The 19549-nt window shown below is 46.4% G+C and overlaps 1 protein-coding gene across 1 annotated transcript in view; it reads left to right on the forward strand.

The window, feature by feature from the left end:
• SMOC2 (SPARC related modular calcium binding 2) overlaps positions 1-19549 on the forward strand; it is a 215192-nt gene that overhangs the window by 94070 nt on the left and 101573 nt on the right. The window contains exons 5-7 of the mRNA XM_031667620.1: positions 5274-5321; positions 8654-8737; positions 11027-11101. Coding sequence (XP_031523480.1) covers positions 5274-5321; positions 8654-8737; positions 11027-11101 — 207 coding nt within the window. The remainder of the gene's footprint in view (positions 1-5273; positions 5322-8653; positions 8738-11026; positions 11102-19549) is intronic.

Genomic DNA, 19549 nt, shown 5'->3' on the forward strand with positions numbered 1-19549 from the left:
AGGCTGTGAGAAGCACGTTCTGTTCTTCGCTAGGACTCATCCCAGGAGGCTGAGTGGCTGGTTGGCTTCTCACAGGCCTAGGGCCCTTAAGAACACAGGACAGCTGCCCTGGGGCCGAGAGCCATGTGCCCTGGGTCCTCTGGGAGGACGCCCTCCCTGCCACGGCCAGTCTGTTGCAATCTAAGGAGTGCAGAGGAGTCTCAGGCGGCTGGAGCCCACAGGGTGGATGGATGTGGTTCTGTCAGCATGAAGGGGAAAGGGCCTGGCCTGGAGTTCACCTTCCCTGCCCTCAGAGGGGCACCTGGGGACAGCCCTCCCCAGCCCACCTGTGCGACATGGCAGGGAAGCCCAGAGGCACTTCCTCACCCTGGAATCTGGGGAGTGGGGTGAGCCCCGCTGGAATGTGGGGAGTGGGGTGACCCCTGCTGGAATCTGGGGAGTGGGGGGACCCCTGCTGGAATCTGGGGGAGTGGGGTGACCCCTGCTGGAATCCGGGGATTGGGGTGACCCCTGCTGAAATGTGGGGGCGTGGGGTGACCCCTGCAGAAGCAGGTGTTTTGGTGCAGATAAAAGGCCCTTTAGAGGAGAGGGCTGCTGACCATGTCCTCAGCAGCAAAGATGAGCCCAGGGTCAGATTTTCTGTTGTCCCATCCCAGGTGGTGCAGGGACGCCGGCAGTCAACCCAGGAGAACCGCCAGGGGACGGAGCTGCTTCCTCCCTTCGCTTTGGGCAGTGCTCAGTAACCGTGGCTGGTGCTCCCTGACACTGACGGGACCTGGACGGTCACACAAAATACCTGCATGTCCCCTCTCGCTCTTCACGCTGACTGAAGCATGAGATTGCAAAAAATATAGATGGCTTCTCTCTTTCCTCCCTGGATTTTATATATCCTTAGATCAAAAAACTTAAAACGTATTTATAAACATGAAAGTCACTGTGTGTAGAAAACCATTTCTTGTCTAGCCAGAGAGGCACCTGCTTGAGCTGTCTCTGACAGAGAATCCCCACGGGGCTGGCTGGCTTTCATGAACTCCGACTCCAAGGGTATCTCCATGCCAGTGCCCAGACGGCTCTGTCCCACTGCACCGTTTCACACACCACTCTGTTCCACCCTTCTCACCACCCCCTGGCCTGTTCATAACTGGGAAGGGTCCTGAGACCAAATCATGGATCTGATGCCAACCAGAGCCCACAAGCTTCACAGTCCACAGAGGTGGACACTGTGCATGGTGTCCAGGTCCCAGGACAGCGGACTCAGGCCCTCTATACCATCTCCAACAGGCTCCAGCCTGAGAGAGCCCTGCCAGGTGGGCATGTCCAGTGGGGACAGAACGCTCCTAACAGGTGGGGCTTGCAGGGGGCACTTCCAGCGTCTGGAGCAGCGGCATGTCCCTGTGGTGGTGGACGGGCTGTGTGCTGCTCTCTGCCAGCCTGTGTGTGGTCTCCTGGACTCTCCCTTCTTTTCTGGCCTGTGCCTACTCACCCCTTCACTCTTTCTCAGAGAGGCCTTTCTGCTCAAAGCCAGCTCTCCTGAAGGCTACAAAAGCAGGCCTGGATCCTGGCTCTGCCGCTTCCTAAGTGGCCCTGGGCCAGTTACTTACCCCTTTGGTCTCACTTTCCTCATCTGTGTAACAGGCACAATGGCAGTCCCACCTCGCAGGGCTGGCATCTACATTAAATGACTTCAAGTCTGTGAAAGACATAGCAGGGATTGGCGCACAGTAAGAGCTACATAGACATCAGCTGTGTACACAGTTGCAATAGACATTGCTTGAGTAAATTCTGTTTAATGCCCACCTCCCCAAATTGGACTAAAGCGTGTAGTGCTGCGTCCCTGCCATTGTTTGCCTGTGGACACGTGACGGGTGTGTATGAGGGGGTGAGCCCAGGAATGAATGAACGCACGTAAGGTGATGGCGGCGAGGGCCTGAGGGCTGCAGGCCAGTTGGTGCCCTCCTAGAGGCTGCTGTGTTTTGCGTGGCTTGGTCTGAGTGGGGAGCATTGCTCTTCTGGAGGGGACTTTCCCCCAGCTGCATGTCCAGCAGAGCACGTGGAGAGGCAGCTTCCGCTGGCACACACAGCACATCTTTGGTGAACGTTCATCGTGCACTTCGGTGTGTGGGTTGCTCTCCTAGGTCCATTCAGCTGTGCTTGGTGGGTTTTCACCACACTGCCCACTCCACAGATGAGGAAACAGAGGTTTCGCGTGGTGAAGGTGCCTGGCCAGGGGCACGGAGCTAGGAGGGAGGGACGTCTGTTCTGCTGCCCACGCCCTGTCTTCTCCCTGCAGCGCCACATCCTCAGAAATTGGCACCCTCTTTCCTGTCACCCTCCTGTTGTCCCGATGAGAGGATGGGAGGGCAGGAACCTTGAGAAAAGCCGGGTAGCACGGAGACGCCATCTAGACCAGAGGATGCAGCCCTTGCTGTTCCCTTTTCTTTTTCTCTCGCCTCCCTCATCTGATGCTGTAAACCTGCCCCCGGGATGCGAAGTTCTCAGAAGGGGTGAGCCGTAGGCTTGTTTAACTGCTCTGAAGGAGGACTCCCCGCAGGGAGCCGCCCCCTCACCGCTCTCACGTCTGTGCCACAGACCTCCCTCTCCTCACTCACGTGTGAAGGGCGTCCGGAAGGAGCTTGTGTAAACCACTGGCTCCATCAGCAAAACGCCATTCCCTCCACTGGGCTGTTCTGGCAAAAACACGTTGTTAAGGCTGAGAGCAGCTGGGTTTGAACCAGGCGCTTAAGCTACAAGACTTAATAGCTATTATTCCTCCCTTAAAGCAGAGACGTTTCCTCACATTGTACTTTGTGGTTTCTTCCACCAGAAATTCATGTCCCCATCACGACAAAGCCCACCCCTTTAGAATAGCATTTAGGTGGGATGGGATCTCACAAATGGGAGCAATTCCGATGTGTCCTTTGGAATCCAAGGCTGGATCACTTAGCAACCCTTTGTGTCTGTGAACAGCAAGCAGATCCTTAAGGTCCAGCCTCCAGCCCAGGGTTCACAAAGGTGTTCACTGTCTGCAGACATGTGCATATCAGTCAACCCTTCTTTCTCGGCCCCCTTTCTGCAAGTACAGCCTGCAATCTTACTTGTTATAAACACTTGGAAGTTCAGCAAATCCTTATCTCCAGAAAAATGCAATGACAGCCTCGGGGTCTGGATTTGTGTGTTTGCATGGCTCTGCTGGCCTCTGGAAATATGTGGAGCTATTTTCCCATCCTGGAGGCCAGGATCTTGCAGGAAGGCAGGGGCAGCAAGGTTGGGCGTCATCTTTTCATCCCAAGGTAGTTATCAGAATCTTCTCCAATTTCTGTCTTGTAAAATATTTGAGTCATGAATCACAGAGCAGGTGATCCAGGGACACTTGGTTCTGTCTTAAAATTATCTCTTACATATGAAGAACAAGATCAAATTATTTTTGTGTGGATTTATTTAAGTAAACACTGATTGAATGCAAGGGCCTGATGAGAAAGCCGCGGTCCTGGTTGGCTCAGAGACAGAGGCTGCCTGAGGGTCTAGAATGTTTAAATGCTGGATTCTGACCTCAGCCCTCATGAAATTTTGAATCTGCAGTCTGTACCGTTCTGTCTGTATAGTACAAAAATATTTTCTTATTTCAATTGAGAAACTCTCTCATGAAGGATATTATAATTATTAGCATATTTACATTTTCCTTATGATATTAAAACCTGCACAGAAATATTCAGAAATATTACCAAAATATGATCATTTCCCGTCAAAAGTAGAAAATACTTTTTGCCTCTTTCGGGAACACATGATAAAAATAAACTGATGACTAAGAAGCTTAAGCTCTTTAAGAAATCTGGATTTGTAAAGAGATGGTCCAAAAGGCAGAAACAAGGGAAGGAGGATTTTGAGAACTTCAGGAGGTGGCCACACAGTGAGGTTAGCTTTGTATCCTGAGGGATTCTTACCAAGAAAAACCTTGTGTTGCAAGGCCTGGAAACAATGTAATATGTAACCAAATGGTAACTGTAACAGCCGGGAAGAGAGAAGGGCTGGCTTTGGTAGATGAACCAGGAGAATTATGTTCCTTTTTATCCCCTGGGGACAGCAAATTCCCAAACGCATATTATTTAGTTATTTTTAGATATGCAGCCAGCAGGGAAACCGCTGAGAACATTCCCGTGTAAATCCTCATTCTGCTTTCCTGAAGTCAGCATTGTCTGATGAGTACCTGTCACAGAGGAGGGTTTGGGATGGCTGCACTGTGTTCCTTCATGGGAACTGCTGACGTGTGTTCAGGGGTGTCTGGGCAATGCGACCCCGAGACAGCGTCCGCCAAGAGTGCCGGAGGATGGATGGCGCCTCCAAGTTCCTCCGTTTTCTCTGCCATCCAATGAATTGCTTGTAAATTTCCTGCCACATTACTATTGCATTTCCCAAAAATAAGATAAGCATCCCCAAAATGTCATAAGCTATATTTTTAATATGAATGTTGGTCTGTATTTCTGTCATATTCAACATTGAAAAAAAGAAAACAGAAACAAATAATTTCAAGTTCCAAAATGTTTCTGCTGAGGAATTTTACTGGGCGTGTCTATGGCTATGGGAATTCCAACTCAATTCTGAACAGAATATTCAACTGCCAACAAACTCTGAGAAGAACCGTTTTTATTTCTCGAGTAGGTATACTAATGATGAGGGGGAAGTGGATCCGTATAGCGGCGTCAATCTGTGGGAAGAGAAAGAACTACACTTTCTGTTTGTAATATACATCTTTCAGCAATATATAAACATTCAAACTTGGTCGCACATTACTTAGTAGATTTTCAATAGTCTGCCAAAAGGTAGTTCCTCACCATTCTCCTCTATAAATCAGAATCAAGCTGAAATCAGGGTTTTTAGTTATCTTTGGTTGTGTAATGTCTTAGGATTTTAAAAACATTTCCTTTTTTACCTAATTCACTTCAGTACCCCGACATGGGTATGTATGTTATGGTTATGATGACATTTTTCAGGTGAAGAGACTGTAATATATTGGGTTTTAAGGTCTTCTATACATGTGCAACCCCTTAGCACCGGAAGTAGAAACTAATCTTTTGTTGCTGAGTCCTGGGTCTGCAAGTTTAGATGACAGTGTCCCCTCAGGGTACTAGACAGCTTGCAGAATTTAAGTAGAACATGCCAAAGCACTGCAAATTAATCAAAATGGAGCAAAAACATGTGCGTAACTTAATTTGTGATGACCATTTAAGAGTCCAAAATAATTTCATTTCACTCCACTCCTTAATTTCCTCCTCTAGGTTCCATAAATGAAAAGTTACCGCAACGCGAAGGCACAGGAAAAACAGGTAACTATCTTAGAATAAATGTCTGTGATGATATACAACATCTAATTTAACCTATCCTGTGAAATAACTTCTCAAGTTAAAGTTTAAACATCCACTAGTGACAATGATGAGAGCCGAGCCAGTTACTTCTTCATTCATTCAGCAAGTGCCATTCACTCTTATGATCACCAGCTCCATTGGGTCTGTGCTCTGCTGGGATCACTGGTGTTGGGCCTGTGCTCTGTGGCTTGTTTCGGGACCATCAGCAGACACTGTTAGGACCCCTTGGAGCCTCCCAGTCTGTGACTGTGGAGAGGGCTGAGGCTCAGTGTTTTGGCTCCCTGTGGGATTCTAAACCATTGCAGTTATTGAGGACCCTGATCAAGAAGCCTCAACTCCTCCCTACAAGGAGGAGGAGGAACTGCTTTTCTACCCACAGCAATCACTGCCTCTGAGACTGGTGCAAACAAGAGCCGAACAAAACCCTTAAACTTAAGCATCATATCACAGCCTGCGGGTCCTGTTTCGGGGTCTGTCACGTGCCCACCACCACTCCCCTGGGAAAGTCTCCATCCTCTTCTCCGCCCTTGCTTCGGCCAACACCCTTCAGTACCAGGACACATTTCTGCTTTTCTCTTACATCAGCCTTTAAAGTCAGAGGTTGTTTTCAAGATGACAGTGTAGTGAACCAGTAACAAACAAAAGTAATATAAAGACAGACCAGGCCAAGGCAGGCAGATCACCTGAGGTCAGGAGTTCGAGACCAGCCTGGCCAACATGGTGAAACACCATCTCTACTAAAAATACAAAAGTTAGCCAGGCATGGTGGCACATGCTTGTAATCCCAGGTACTCAGGAGGCTGAGGCAGGAGAATTGCTTGAGCCCGGGAGATGGAAGTTGCAGTGAGCCGAGATCGCGCCACTGCACTCTAGCCTGGGTGACAGAGTAAGACTCTGTCTCAAAAAAAAAAAAAAAAAAAAAAATTCGGAGTTTTATTCAACCAGTCCCTTCTGCATGTGTGGAAACTGTGGTGAGGCCCGTCCCTGCCCTGAAAGATCCTTTGCAAAAAGAGTTCTGTATTACTAAGACACAGACATGTTGGAGGGACAAGCTGGCATGAGAGTAAATGTCAGGCTATCCAGAGGGCGCCTGCCAAGAATGAGGCAGGAGCAGCTTCCTGGAAGGGGAATATGTAACAGGTGTGAGCTGGGACAGAAGAAGCCTTACAGTCAAGGAAGATAGCTCATTTTCCAGCTGAAAACTGATGACAGGCATAATGGGGACACTGGGTTGGGAGAGGGTTTATGTTTGGAAAGGAAGGGGTAAAGTTGCATAGAGCAATAGTGAGCTGTGTGAATTGAGTCAAGAAGATAATGGGGTGGGCATGTCGACATTTGTAGAGAAAGGAAGGGACAATCTCATGACTAGAAAAATTAATCAAATGTGGAAAGGGAGGAGGAGACGGAAGGATCATCTTCTTTCAGAGGCCATTTCCTAATCCTGTTTATTATGATATTTATTGTACCCACTGTAAAAAAAAATCTAGAGGAATTAGTACACGGGCATGAAAGTGAGTTAAGGAAAGAACAGGCCCCCCACTTTAGGCCTGAATACGCAGAGGGGATACCTGGGTTAAGCAACAGAGCTGGTTTCCAGACACAAATAAGACGAGACACTTCACAGACTCTGATAGAGGGAAAATAAAAACTGCACAGCTCTTCGAGATTTTTGTTTTATTTCTGTAAGGCTGACTTCAGCAGCCACCAATGGCCTTGTTCTGTTGGGACAGAGTCACCCCGTCTATGAGGGACGGGGGCATGGAGTAGGGCCTATGATGACCGTGCTGAGGGGGAAGCATGGACAGGGCAGGAAGGGGAACAGCCTCTGGTGCCCAGAATCAGGGCTGAGAGGAGGAATGGACAGTGGGCCTATTAGTCACCCTGTACCCAGACCACACCTGTCCTCCCTGCTTGCCATTCAGGCTGAGCTTTCAGACTGGCCTGGCCCCAGTGACTGGGGAATAGGCTGGTCACCTCAGAGTGGTGACTTGGTGAGGCTTCAGCAAAAACACACAACAGTAATAATGTATTTGATTGTCCTCATTCCAAAAAATTTCAAATATGTTATTTTAAGACTTTTGTATGTTCTTGTGTTTAAAATATGTTTCCCATTTTGTTTTATTTTCTTGGAAGAAGACTGTAAAATATTCAACCACAAAATATTCCTAGTTTGTTGTTATTATCAGTGTTAGACTTGGATATTTCAAATAACTGATGTTACATTTTTGTCAGTATTTTGATAGCTAGCAAACTGTTTTCGAGAGATTGCTCAATGTTAAAATTTTTTGAAAATCTGTTTTGATTTTTCCCCTAAAATAAAGTCTTATGGCAAACTTTACTCTTTAGACCACTGGGAAGTTCGTGATTTAGTTATCTACATAAGTCTTATGGCTGGACCTCATCTTTGCCACTTTTTCCTGTATTTCAGTCCAAAAGTTACCATTTAACAAAATGATATAAGCAAGCTTCAGTGGAAAAAAAAAAAAAAAAAAAAAAGTTTGATCCTGAGAGCACCACAGTGCCCTGTGATTGCTTCCCGGGTGGGGCCCTGAGTGTCTGGAGGAGGACTCCTGGCTCACGGGCCTGCCATCCTGCCAGGTCTCTGAGCCATTTAAAACCTCTTACTTTACCAGGGAACCCAACGTGTGTGTGTCAATTAATCAAATACAGATTCTCCACTTGGAAAATGCGAGTCCATGAGCGGTGCAGGGGCCTGGGACACCCCAGCCCGCCCTTTCCTCCATTCGCTGATAACTTTCGCCCTGTCCCCTCCACCCCATGCGCCCCCCAGATCCTCGCTTAGATTATTCCACGGCAGCAGTGGAGAGAGGGAGGGCCAGAGGTGTAGAAGGGGGTCCAGAATTCTCCAGCCCTTGCCTTTCTCTTGGGGAAAACAGAGGGCGTGTTAAGGGGACATGGCTCTGCTCAACCCCACCCCAGTCCCTGCCAAGCCCTCTTCTGTAACCTCCGGTGGCCCGAATTTATGACTTCTCTTTCCCAGGGCTAGACTTTCTTTACTCTTAATTATTTTGATTCCTTCCTCATCTGCCCTATGGCCTGTGATTGGCTCTGAGAGTTTAGAACTGATGGGATGTTTTCCACGTGGAAGTTAGGTCAGTGTCTAGCCTGGAGCATTTTAAATAGCAGCTGACTCGAGAGTGGGCGTGGATGCCGCAGGCAGTATCCGGTCGGGTCTGTGTGGGGTTGCGTTATGGTTGATCTGTGGGGACTGAGTGGAAGTCCTCAGCATCCTCCCGCATGCACACTTACTTAACTTACTCTCATAATTGTAGTCTCCTTGCAAATCTTTTCCGTTCTGAATTCAGATGATGCCGCGGCTCCGGCGTTGGAGACTCAGCCTCAAGGAGATGAAGAAGGTGAGCCGGGGGCGGGGATTGTACAGTTTGGGTTGGGGAGGAGCGCGAGGGATGGCGGAGCTGGGAAGTGGGGCGAGGCATCCTGTTAGAGCTCCATTCAGTGAGGAGTGTAACATGCCAGACACAGAAATGACCACATGATCTCTCTTATATGTGGAATCTATTAAAAAACAAACAGGCCGGGAGCGGTGGCTCAAGCCTGTAATCCCAGCACTTTGGGAGGGTGGATCACGAGGTCAGGAGATCCCGAGACATCCTGGCCGAACAGGGGTGAAACCCTCTACTAAAAATACAAAAACTAGCGAGGCCGAGGTGGCGGGCGCTTGTAGTCCCAGCTCTCGGGAGGCTGAGGCGAAAGATGGCGTGAACCGGGCCCGGGCTTGCAGAGTGAGCTGAGATCCGGCGCTGCACTCTGACCTGGGGCGACAGAAGGCGAGGGAACTCGTCTCAAACAAACAAACAAACCAAAACACACACACACACACACACACACACACACACACACACACACACACAAAACCCCAACAGTGAGAAGAAGGAAACAGCAAGCCGAAAGGTTGTCACCAAGGGTAGGATAGGATGGAGAAAATAGAGAGATGAGGTCAGAGGCTGCAAAGCTGCAGTTATGTGGGATGGACAAGTCCACACATCCAGCGTACAGCACAAGGAATCTAGTTAATGATGAAATGACAATGGATGGCATCCCACACATCCAGCCCATAGCACGAGGAATATACTTAATGACGAAATGGCAATGGATGGCATAGTAAACATTTCCTAACCACACACCCGTGAAGTAACTGTGAGATGCTGGGAATGTGAATTGCTTGGCTGTAGACAGAATTTCACTGGGTAAATGTGTATCTAAACATCATGATGTTAGACAGGGATAAGAGAGCAAACTCACAAGCAGAAATGGACTGCGTGTGGCCGTGTCCAGCCTTATGAGGGCACCCTCTGTTTTTCCTGATGTCTTTGGAGCGAGGAGTTTTCCGATATCGCCATGTCGCATTCTCATGAGGGTTTCGTTAAATACACATTTCTAAGTTGAAATTTTACAGTTTGGATAATATAAAATGTATGGCCATTTTCCCTGTTTACATATCACATCTTTACAAGTGGTCATAACAAGGATAGATTTCCTGTTTTTACCTTTAATACATTGTCTTAGGTATTTACTAACAAAAATTACCAGGTCAAAGGGGACCAGGGTTAAAAGGCAAAGTGTAAGGAATACACTGTATAAATTAACAAAACATTAAAGTGTAGGACTGCATTATGCTTTGCAAATAATAATAATGGTGACTAATGCTGCATGGCCCTACGTGCTACACAATGTGGGCTCTGCTGCCGTGAGTCCCTGGGCCTTCTGAATGCCCTTCCGCAGATGAGAACCCTGTGGCAATTGACCCAAGTCCATCTGGGTGTAAATGGCAAATGGCATTCAGACCCAGACGTCTTCTTCAGGGTCTGTGCTCTCACGCACTAACAGTGACCTGTACTATATTCCTTTCTTTTTTTTTTTTTCTGTGACGGAGTTTCGCTCTTGTTGCCCAGGCTGCTGGAGTACAATGATGCAATCTCAGCTCGCTGCAACCTCCATCTCCCGGGCTCAAGCAATTCTCCTGCCTCAGCCTCAGGAGTAGCTCAGACTACAGGCACCCGCCACCACGCCTGGCTAATTTTTTTTTTTTTTTTGTATTATTACTAGAGATGGGGTTTCACCATGTTGGCCAGGCTGGTCTTGAACACCTGACCTCAGGTGATCCACCCGCCTCAGCCTCCCAAAGTGCTGGGATTACAGGTGTGAGCCACCACGCCCGGCCCATTCAATTTTATTTGTTAAACAAGATTACTACAAAAGGGGTGTTCCTAAAAAGTTTCAGGCAAAAGTTACATTTCACATATTGCATTTTGTATTGAGCCTTTCAACTGAGTGAAAATGTTGTATGTTGTGTGAATAGCCATTTTAACTACACAAGGATATCTTTTTGTACATTTGGGTATTTTTCTAAAATCTGATTCTTTTAAAGTGAATTCTGTCTAGACCCAAAGAGCTTTTAACTATACTTTTGGATAAAGAGAAGAATGCCAAAAATATTTTAAACGTTTATTATGGTTTCCTTTTGTCTCATGCATATAATCATTGTAACTATTTCTTGACAAATGTACAATGTGTGTTATATTGATTTATTTTGGCTTTCGGACTGCTTGCTGCACTATGTAACTAAGGAACATCGTGCGTTCATGATGAATTTAAAATGCTTATCATTTCATTTTGGTTCATAGATATTGCATCACGTTACCCTACCCTTTGGACTGAACAGGTTAAAAGTCGGCAGAACAAAACCAATAAGAATTCAGGTAAGACGCTGCCTGATATCACTTTGTAAGGAGGGATTTAATAGATGTAGAAAATGATGATTTTTTTGGAGTTAAGTGTTTTGTACTGTTGACCCTTGAACAACACGGGGGTGAGGGGTGCAGACCTGGCACAAACATCTAAGGATAACTTTCAACTGCCCCCCAAAATAATAGCCTATTGTAGACTGGCAGCCTTACCAATAATACAGTTAGTTAACACATGTTTTGTATGTTATATGTATTATATATTGTATTCTTACAAAAATAGAGAAAATGTTATTAAAAATCATAAGGAACGGAAAATATATTTACTATTGGTTACGTGGAAGTGGATCATCATAAAGGTCTTTGTCCTCTTCATCGTCTTCATGATGAGTGGGGTGAGGAGGAGGAAGAAGAGGAGGGGCTGGCCCTGCTGTCTCAGAGTGGCCGAGGCGAAGGAAACATCCTTGTAACTGTGGACCCATGACGTCAGAAACCTGTTGTTCAAGGGTCAGCTGTAAATATTTTCACCTGGTTACTCAGTCATGAAAATAATTCCTATTATTTGATCACCAGCATATATTTTAACATTTGGCATTTGAAAATTAAATTTTCTAAAGTCTTTAACAGATTTCTCTGTAGATGGCAAACAAACTATAGCTTTAGGTATAAATTGGAGATGTTTGTTAATAAGTAAATAATTATAAATTTGCTTCTGGCCTGATTTCAGAGATGTTAAAAGACTTTTGCTAATTTAGTTTAAAATCCTCCAAATGGTGTGCATTTTGTTTGCTCTAAAACAGTGTTTGAGAGAACGTTCACCTTTTAAAGCCGACTATTTTGACATTTGGAAGACCAGTAACGGGTTGCTTCGTCTTTGGTTAATGATTTTGACTGTTTTCATGGAAAAGGGTCTGTTCTGTAATTTTCATTTAGGCTTTCAGTTGATTGCATGTGTGTTTCTCATTGCCTTTTCAAATGAGGATTTCACAGATTCTTACTGAAGGGAAGCAGCCGTGTAGGTTTAAAGTAGTTCAGCTGCTGAGGAAATACGGCGTTAGTAACAGCTTGGATTTTCTACGATGAGCTTTGGGTGAAAAAAATTGCAAACGTTCACAGAGGCTGCTTATGCATTAAAACTTTATCTGTGGTTATGCATCCATATATTCTTCTGCTTACAAAATAAATCAAAAGGTTTATTAAAGTTCAGGATACTAAGAGTGGTTCAATTCTCTCTTCACCCACCTATGCCTCTTATAGACCCAACCTAAAAAGGACCCTTGAGGGAAGTGCCTGAGTCCCCTTAAGCCAGCAGCCACCTCAGAACCCCATGGCAAGTCTATGGTGGGCCTGTCCACTGATTTTCACCTGAAAAGCTCACGTGGCGCAATGCCAAATGAGCTGGCACAGGTTCAGTGTGTGATTTCTGCCCCATGATGCTCCTAAATTACTGCCTCCAGCCCCAGAGTCTTAGCTGTTATCTTCTTGTTACTTTACCCTTCTGGGCTGAGATGAGGAAGGGCACACCCCAAAAGCCCCCCCCCCACCGTCTACAGGCACACATGGCAGAAACATTTAACACCTATTTATAACATTTTTCTCAGAAATGCTTGTTATAGATGAGTTTTTCCTATTGTATGGAGATATTAATCCCTTTACATGTCTCATGCACTTTTGACACTGGGTTTTGTTCAATTTTGTCACCCCACTTTAAAAAGCTATTTTATTTGATTTATTTCTGTTTCATACCAATTTGTATATGAGAGATTAATTAAAACACTGTATGTTTCAGGTTTACTGGTTGATGTGGTTGGGCATTTTGTCCCCACCCAAATCTTATTTTGAATTGTAATCCCTATACTCTGCACCTGCCAATGGAGAGACCAGGTGAAGATAATTGAGTCATGAGGGCGGTTTCCCCCATGCTGTTCTCATGATAGTGAGTGAGTTCTCACGAGATCTGATGGTTTTATAAGGGGCTCTAACCCCTTCGCTGGGCACTTCTCCTTCCTGCTGGCTTGTGATGAAGGTGCCTCGCTTCCCCTTCACCTTCTGCGTGATGGTAAGTTTCCTGAGACCTCCCCAGCCATGCTGAACTGTGAGTCCATTAAACCTCTTTCCTTTATAAATTGCCCAGTCTTGAGGAGTTCTTTATAGCAGGATGAAAATGGACTAATACACTGGTAGATCTTGAAAACCATTTGAGAATAAATATGTTAGCACCTAAACTTAATTTGAAAAACAAATGTAAAATTCTTGTAAATGATTTTACTGGAAATATACATTATTTTATTTTATTTTAATTTATTTATTTTGAGAGGAAGTCTTGTTCTGTCACCCAGGCTGGAGTACAGCAGTGCAATCTTGGCTCACTGCAACCTCCGCCTCCTGGGTTCAAGCAATTCTCCTGTCTCAGCCTCCTGAGTAGCTGGGACTACAGGCACCCACCACCAAGCCTGGCTAATTTTTGTAGTTCTAGTAGAGACGGGGTTTAACCATGTTGGCCAGGCTGGTCTCGAACTCCTGGCCTCAAGTGATCTGCCTGCCTCAGTCTCCCAAAGTGCTGAGATTATAGGCGTGAGCCACTGTGCCAGGCTAGGAAATACACATTTTTTTTTAAGCCAATGTAACCATTTCAGGCTTTGGCAGATTAAGCTCCATGGAAGCTTGTGGAAGAAGAACACTTCTGTGTCTCACCTCTCACTTGCCACTTGCAGATTTCCAAGACTTCAAGTGACCTGCCAATTACAATTAACCAGTAAAAACTGAGCAGGCTTTTGGTATTTAGTGGGACTGAAAATAATGTTTTAGGAAATTCCAGTTTACAGAAGTTACCCCACACTATAATTTGATTTAAGTCAGCCGAGATGAGTGGAGCACGAAAGATGGCATTGAGTTGACTTACAGGCACAGGGCATGAAGCTACTGGACTCTGTTTGTGTTTAATACCAGTTTTCCAGCCACACCTCCTTTCTGAGGGGCTGAAGAAACACCTAGTTGGTATTTTAGGACATTAAAAATAGTATTTAATTTATTAAGTTTTAACAATGAAATGACAAGCAATCATAGGATATATATAGTGACCACTGTGTTTGACATTTCAAATATCAGAAGAGTGTCATTTATACTTAATTTTTACTTTTAAAATATACTTTTACTTATAATCATCTTTGGTACATGTAGACACATTCATTTGAGAAAATGTAAATAATTTTTGACAATTATTTGGGTATTTTAAAAAATTTACCTAGCTTGTCAGTACTTTTTCATGTTCTTTTATAAAAAAGGGCCAAACTGAAAATGCATTGCTTTTTGTTTCTCTCTTATTTCTTTATATCAGTTAAAAGTAGTATTTTTCCCCATGAATTTGTATGAAAATAATGTAATGTGACTTTTGTTACCGCAGACATAGAATATGGTTGCCATGCATCTAAATGCCTATGTGTACACTAGGAAGATGCAGTCTATATGCTTTGGAGCATATAATGATAGTAGTTTTCTTAAAAGGGACTATTCTTACAAAGGAAAATAAAATACTTCTACTCTGAAAATTTGTACATGGTAGCTACACAATAAAATCATGCCTCCTGTGGGGTTTGAATCAAATTGGGATCTGTAGCTTAGGCAGAATTCCTTCATACCCAGGCCAGATTGGATTTAGATTGGCAAAGACCGCCCCCCTCACCACCAACCTGTTGCTCACCCTAGGCCCCAGCAGAGAGCTCACCGAGGGTGGCCCCTCACTGCCCTCCGAGGTGCTCTGCAGGTGTTGAGTGATGGCACTTGAAAATTCGCACATAGTAGCCACACAATAAATATGTATTAAATTAATAAAGAGTTGTACCAGCATATGTTCCACGGGCCCTATTGTAGCATCATTACTCTTTTTAAAACAAGCTGAATGAAACAAACAAAATAACCAAATTGATAAATAACTGGAAAAGAGAATCTAGGCACCCCTAGAGGTTGCCTATTAGACTTATATTGATTTAAATTTAATAAATATATAAGTCAAACATTCTCTTGGCTCATTTAGTAAGAAAATCATCACTTTCATCATGTGAATCAATATACATTAAATAGATGAGTAAAATCTGAAGTTGCCTGTTACTTAAAAGTGTATTACTCCATTTTTCCCATCAATATAAAATTGTGTTAATTCTTTTACTGTCTCAAATAATCTTTGTTTTATTACTCTTTTCATAGAAGATACATAAACTAATTACAAGATTTTATCAGATAAGACATTTTGTAGGATACAGTCTTTTAATTATGTAAGATTTAAACAAATGTAAATCGAATTAGTACTCTTCCCTACTGGCATATTAAGTACTCTCTAGATTTCTGCCTGATTTCTTTTAAAACCGATCTAAAATATTGAAGAGGAGACTGCAACTTCTTTTCTTACTTGAGCCAGCTACTAACATCTTCACAAAAAAACACTCTTCATGAATTATAAACACCGAGGTGCTTAGGGTTACATAACCCATTCATAATAAAACATATCTCCTCTAGACAAAAAAAGCATATGATCGTGGCACGTCAAAGCCAGGAAGGGCTCTGTCTCTGGGGCGAGGAGGCATCCAGGCTCACAGGACGGTTTCTGTATCATGGGTGCCATTGGCCACCATTTGCCGTAGTGACAGGACCCAAGGGAAGGAGCGTTCAGAAATATTGGGAAGACAGAGAACGTGTGGAAGGCCAGCTGTCACATTTCGGTAGGATGATTATTCAGTGGGATGAGTCGGTGAAAACTCACGTTTGAACTGCGTGTGCTGTGTGCATCGCCCGTTCCCCACCAGGTATCAGTGTTTTTCACATTTCGGTAGGATGATTATTCAATGGGATGAGTCGGTGAAAACTCACGTTTGAACTGTGTGTGGCGCCCGTTCCCCACGAGGAATCAGCGTTTTTCACATTTTGGTAGGAATTATTCAATGGGAGGAGTGGATTAAAACTCGCATTTGAACTGTGTGCGGTGCCCGTTCCCCACGAGGAATCAGGTTTTTCACATTTTGGTAGGAAGATTGTTCCATGGGACGAGTCGGTTAAAACTCGCGTTTGAACTGTGTGTGTGTGTGCAGCGCCCCTTCCCCACCAGGTATCCGCGTCTTTCACGCACAGTGAGGCTGCCATCACGTTGTTTTCAGGTGCCGTAGTCTTCCACAAGACAGGGGACCAGATAAGCCCCATCATGTTATATTTACTCTATGTAGATTTCTTAAAGTCATGCTGAAAAACTTGTCTCGATTTCCACCAATTAATCAACACGTTAAGGTTTCCTACTATTATGCAGAGCCCTGAGGAGAACGTGAAAGAAGTAAGAAATAGGTGCAGGAGCTCAAGAAGCTTCTGTTAAGCTTCTGTAGAAACTTTTCTGTACTTAGGAAGTTAGAAGCATTCTGCTGGGCTCCTGGGCTCCTGGGCAGCCTGCCCCTGGAAGGGGTGGGGGTGCAGAGGAGGGGCATGGAGGCCCCCCCATCTCAGGCCTGCACAGGCCGTTCTGGGACTGCATGTCCTGGAAGACCTTTCCTGAGTATCAGGACACAAGGCCAGACGTGGGACCACACACAGTCCTCGGAGCTGGCAGTTAGAGGCAATTCGGTGTTTGTGGCCCGCTGGCAAGGTGGATTTGGTTGCTTTCCTTAACATCGTGTGCTCAAATCCTGACAGAGCCGTGCTGCCACAGGGGTTTGTCACGCGGGGAGACGGTCAGGTCAGCTGCCCATCTACATTCTGTGTTTTGGGGACCTCCTTTGGTTCTGAAATGGGATTCACTTTGCCCAAGATGCGGGGAGCATCTGCTGCTGGGGTCCCTCTCACCATGGGGCATGTGCTCCCTCGGGCACGAGTTCTCTCTGGCATTTTTGAAAGGGCCTTTATATCACTGAAAACGAAAGCTGAAGCAGTGCCTGATATAGAGGGGAAATGGATTTCGCCAAGTGGGCCTGGCCCCTACCGGCGTCTGCACAGCGCTCGCCTGCAAGCGCAGCTCAGGGCTTCCCTGGGCCCAGCTCCCGGCTCCTCTCGGCCTCTCCTTCAGGTCGGACTTTGCTTCTTTGGAAACACGCCTGCACCGGGCCTGCAATCATTAGCCGGGATGAGACCAACTGGTTAAAGGCTACTTCATATTGGAGATTTAAAAAAACACATATTGCAAAAGCGGTTCAACGCGCAGAGAAATTCACCCACTCTTGTCTCACCCGTCAAATACCTGGGGTCCTGTGACCTGGGGTTCTGGGGTTGGCTGGTTGCGAAGCAGGGTGACGAGGAAGACGGAAGAGCTGTGTCAGCATGCAGCTCCCACCCCACCAAGCTTCCCACCAGGGGCCAAGCAGGGAAGCCCTTACCGTCCCGTCACCTACACAGGTGGCTGGGTAGAGAGAGGCTGGGTGCTGGCTCAGCCAGCCCAGGGAGCTCCTTCTCCCTCTGCCAGCACCCTGCTCCCCGTGGGACTTGGGATGGATGCACGGAGTGCAGGGCCGCCCGTTACGAGGTGCCACTCATAGCATGCACTGTGGAACCTAAATCATGCCTCTTGCGGGGTTTGAACCAAATTGGGATCTGTAGCTCAGGCCGAATTCCTTCAGACCCAGACCAGATTGGATTCCGATGGGCAAAGACCCCCCAGCAGCCTGCAGCGGGGCGTGGCCGCCCCGGACACACCTTCGCTTTAAAGGAAGGGCAGAGGCCCCTGGAGCTTGACGCTCTCCGCCCTGAGCACCTATCTCTGTTGACCCCTCACCGCCCTGAGCCCCTGTGTCCTGCGCGGTCCTCCTAAGGCCGAGGCAGCACCCGGCAGCCCCATACCAGCGGGGTGGGCGGCTGCTGGCTGGGTCGGGTCCAGACACCGCTGGGGGCATCGTGTGGACGAGGTGGACTCTGAAGTTCAGGGCCTCAGAGCAACACCCTCCTCGCTGTGATGGGGCCCAGGCAGGACTGGGTCCTCGGGCCATGCAGGTCTCAGCCCGAGGCGTCTTCTCCACTGTTGCTGGGGACCACCCTCCAAGTCCAGGCCTTCCCCTCCCTGCACGGGGATGCTGAAGTGTTGCCGGGGGTCCGCGGCTGCGCGGGAGGGAAGGAGGGACTCGGGTGCGGGTCCCAGCTCCGAGGACGTCCGCGGCCTCTCCCGGCTGGGGTGGGGCTGCCCACAGGACTCTCTCCCCGCCCACGCTCGGGAACCACTTGAAGCTGCGGACTCCTTTCCTCCAGCGTCCTTGAAGCCCGACGTGGGGTGCGGGAGCGGCCTCGGGATGATTAGTTTTTAAGGCGAGTCCGGCCCTGCACCCTCCGGCCCCAGCAGCCCACCCTGCGGCCCCTGCGCCTCCCCACGCGGGAAGCTGTTCCTCGTGGCCTCTCAGACGGTGCGGGCCCCGGGCACTGATGCTTCATCGCCTTTATTTCACATCCCACGCGGGCGCTGGAGGCGACTGTTTCCTGCCTCCTCCAACGCTCTCCCAAAAGCCCAGGGCTGTTTGAGGCCCCCAGAATGCGCTTTGGGTTCCCAGGAGCTTGCTCCAGGCTGAGCCCCCAGGACCCTGCGGCCTTTTCATCTGTTGTGTTAGGTTTTGCTTGTGAGCTGGAGAGAACAGAGAGGCCCCCAGTTTTGTCATCTGTGAAATTCCTCCTCCTGCTTGGGAGAAAAATGCCTTCCTCCCTAAACCATTAAAAGCAGTTCTGTTCAATGTCCAGGAAGAGTCCTTGATGTCCAGGACGCCCTGAAGTTCACGGAGCCCCTCAGTGGAAAGACTCCTGCTTTATTTAGGGATGATAATTTTTGTTTTAGCGCACATATTAAAATTAGTGCCAAAAGATAATTATCTTTTGATTCTGCTTTAAATCATGCTAAAATGCGTTCCCTAAGGGAAAATGATACAAATTATGTTTTCTTTTTTTATTTCTAAGTTTTTCCTGTTTATTCTGTTTTTCAAATATAACATTACACAAACATCAAGATACCAATTAGATTCATAAGTTATTAATTTTTGGTCATTTGAAGAGATTAAAATTCTAAATGAAAGCGAATACCACCTCATAAGTATAGACTGTAAAAGTGTATTGTTTAAAAACATTAATTAACTTACCAAAATATGCATAACTGAATGTATCCAATTTTCATAATTATAAAAGAAGGTTTTAATTTCAATCATATTCGATTTTCAGATTTCAATATTCAATCACACTGTGGTTAAGTAATCAGAATGAAGCTTTTCAACATAAGTACAGAAAATAGTAATAAAAGCAAACCCTATCCCAGTGGTTTGGAAACACACACCAACACGTGTACACACAGGCCTTGAGCTCTCGCCTTGGAGGGAGGGGTATTTGCCTGACTTCGTTTTCTAAATCTAAATGACATTCAACTCCTCCTTAAACTAAGGAGGTCTGATACCGGCCTCATATGGTGCTCAGGGGGCACCCGGCAAAGCACTGTGTGTTCTAATGCATCACAGAAGCTGATTCTTA

The sequence above is a fragment of the Papio anubis genome, chromosome 6, assembly GCF_008728515.1.
Source record: "Papio anubis isolate 15944 chromosome 6, Panubis1.0, whole genome shotgun sequence".
NCBI classification, from domain to species: Eukaryota; Metazoa; Chordata; class Mammalia; order Primates; family Cercopithecidae; genus Papio; species Papio anubis.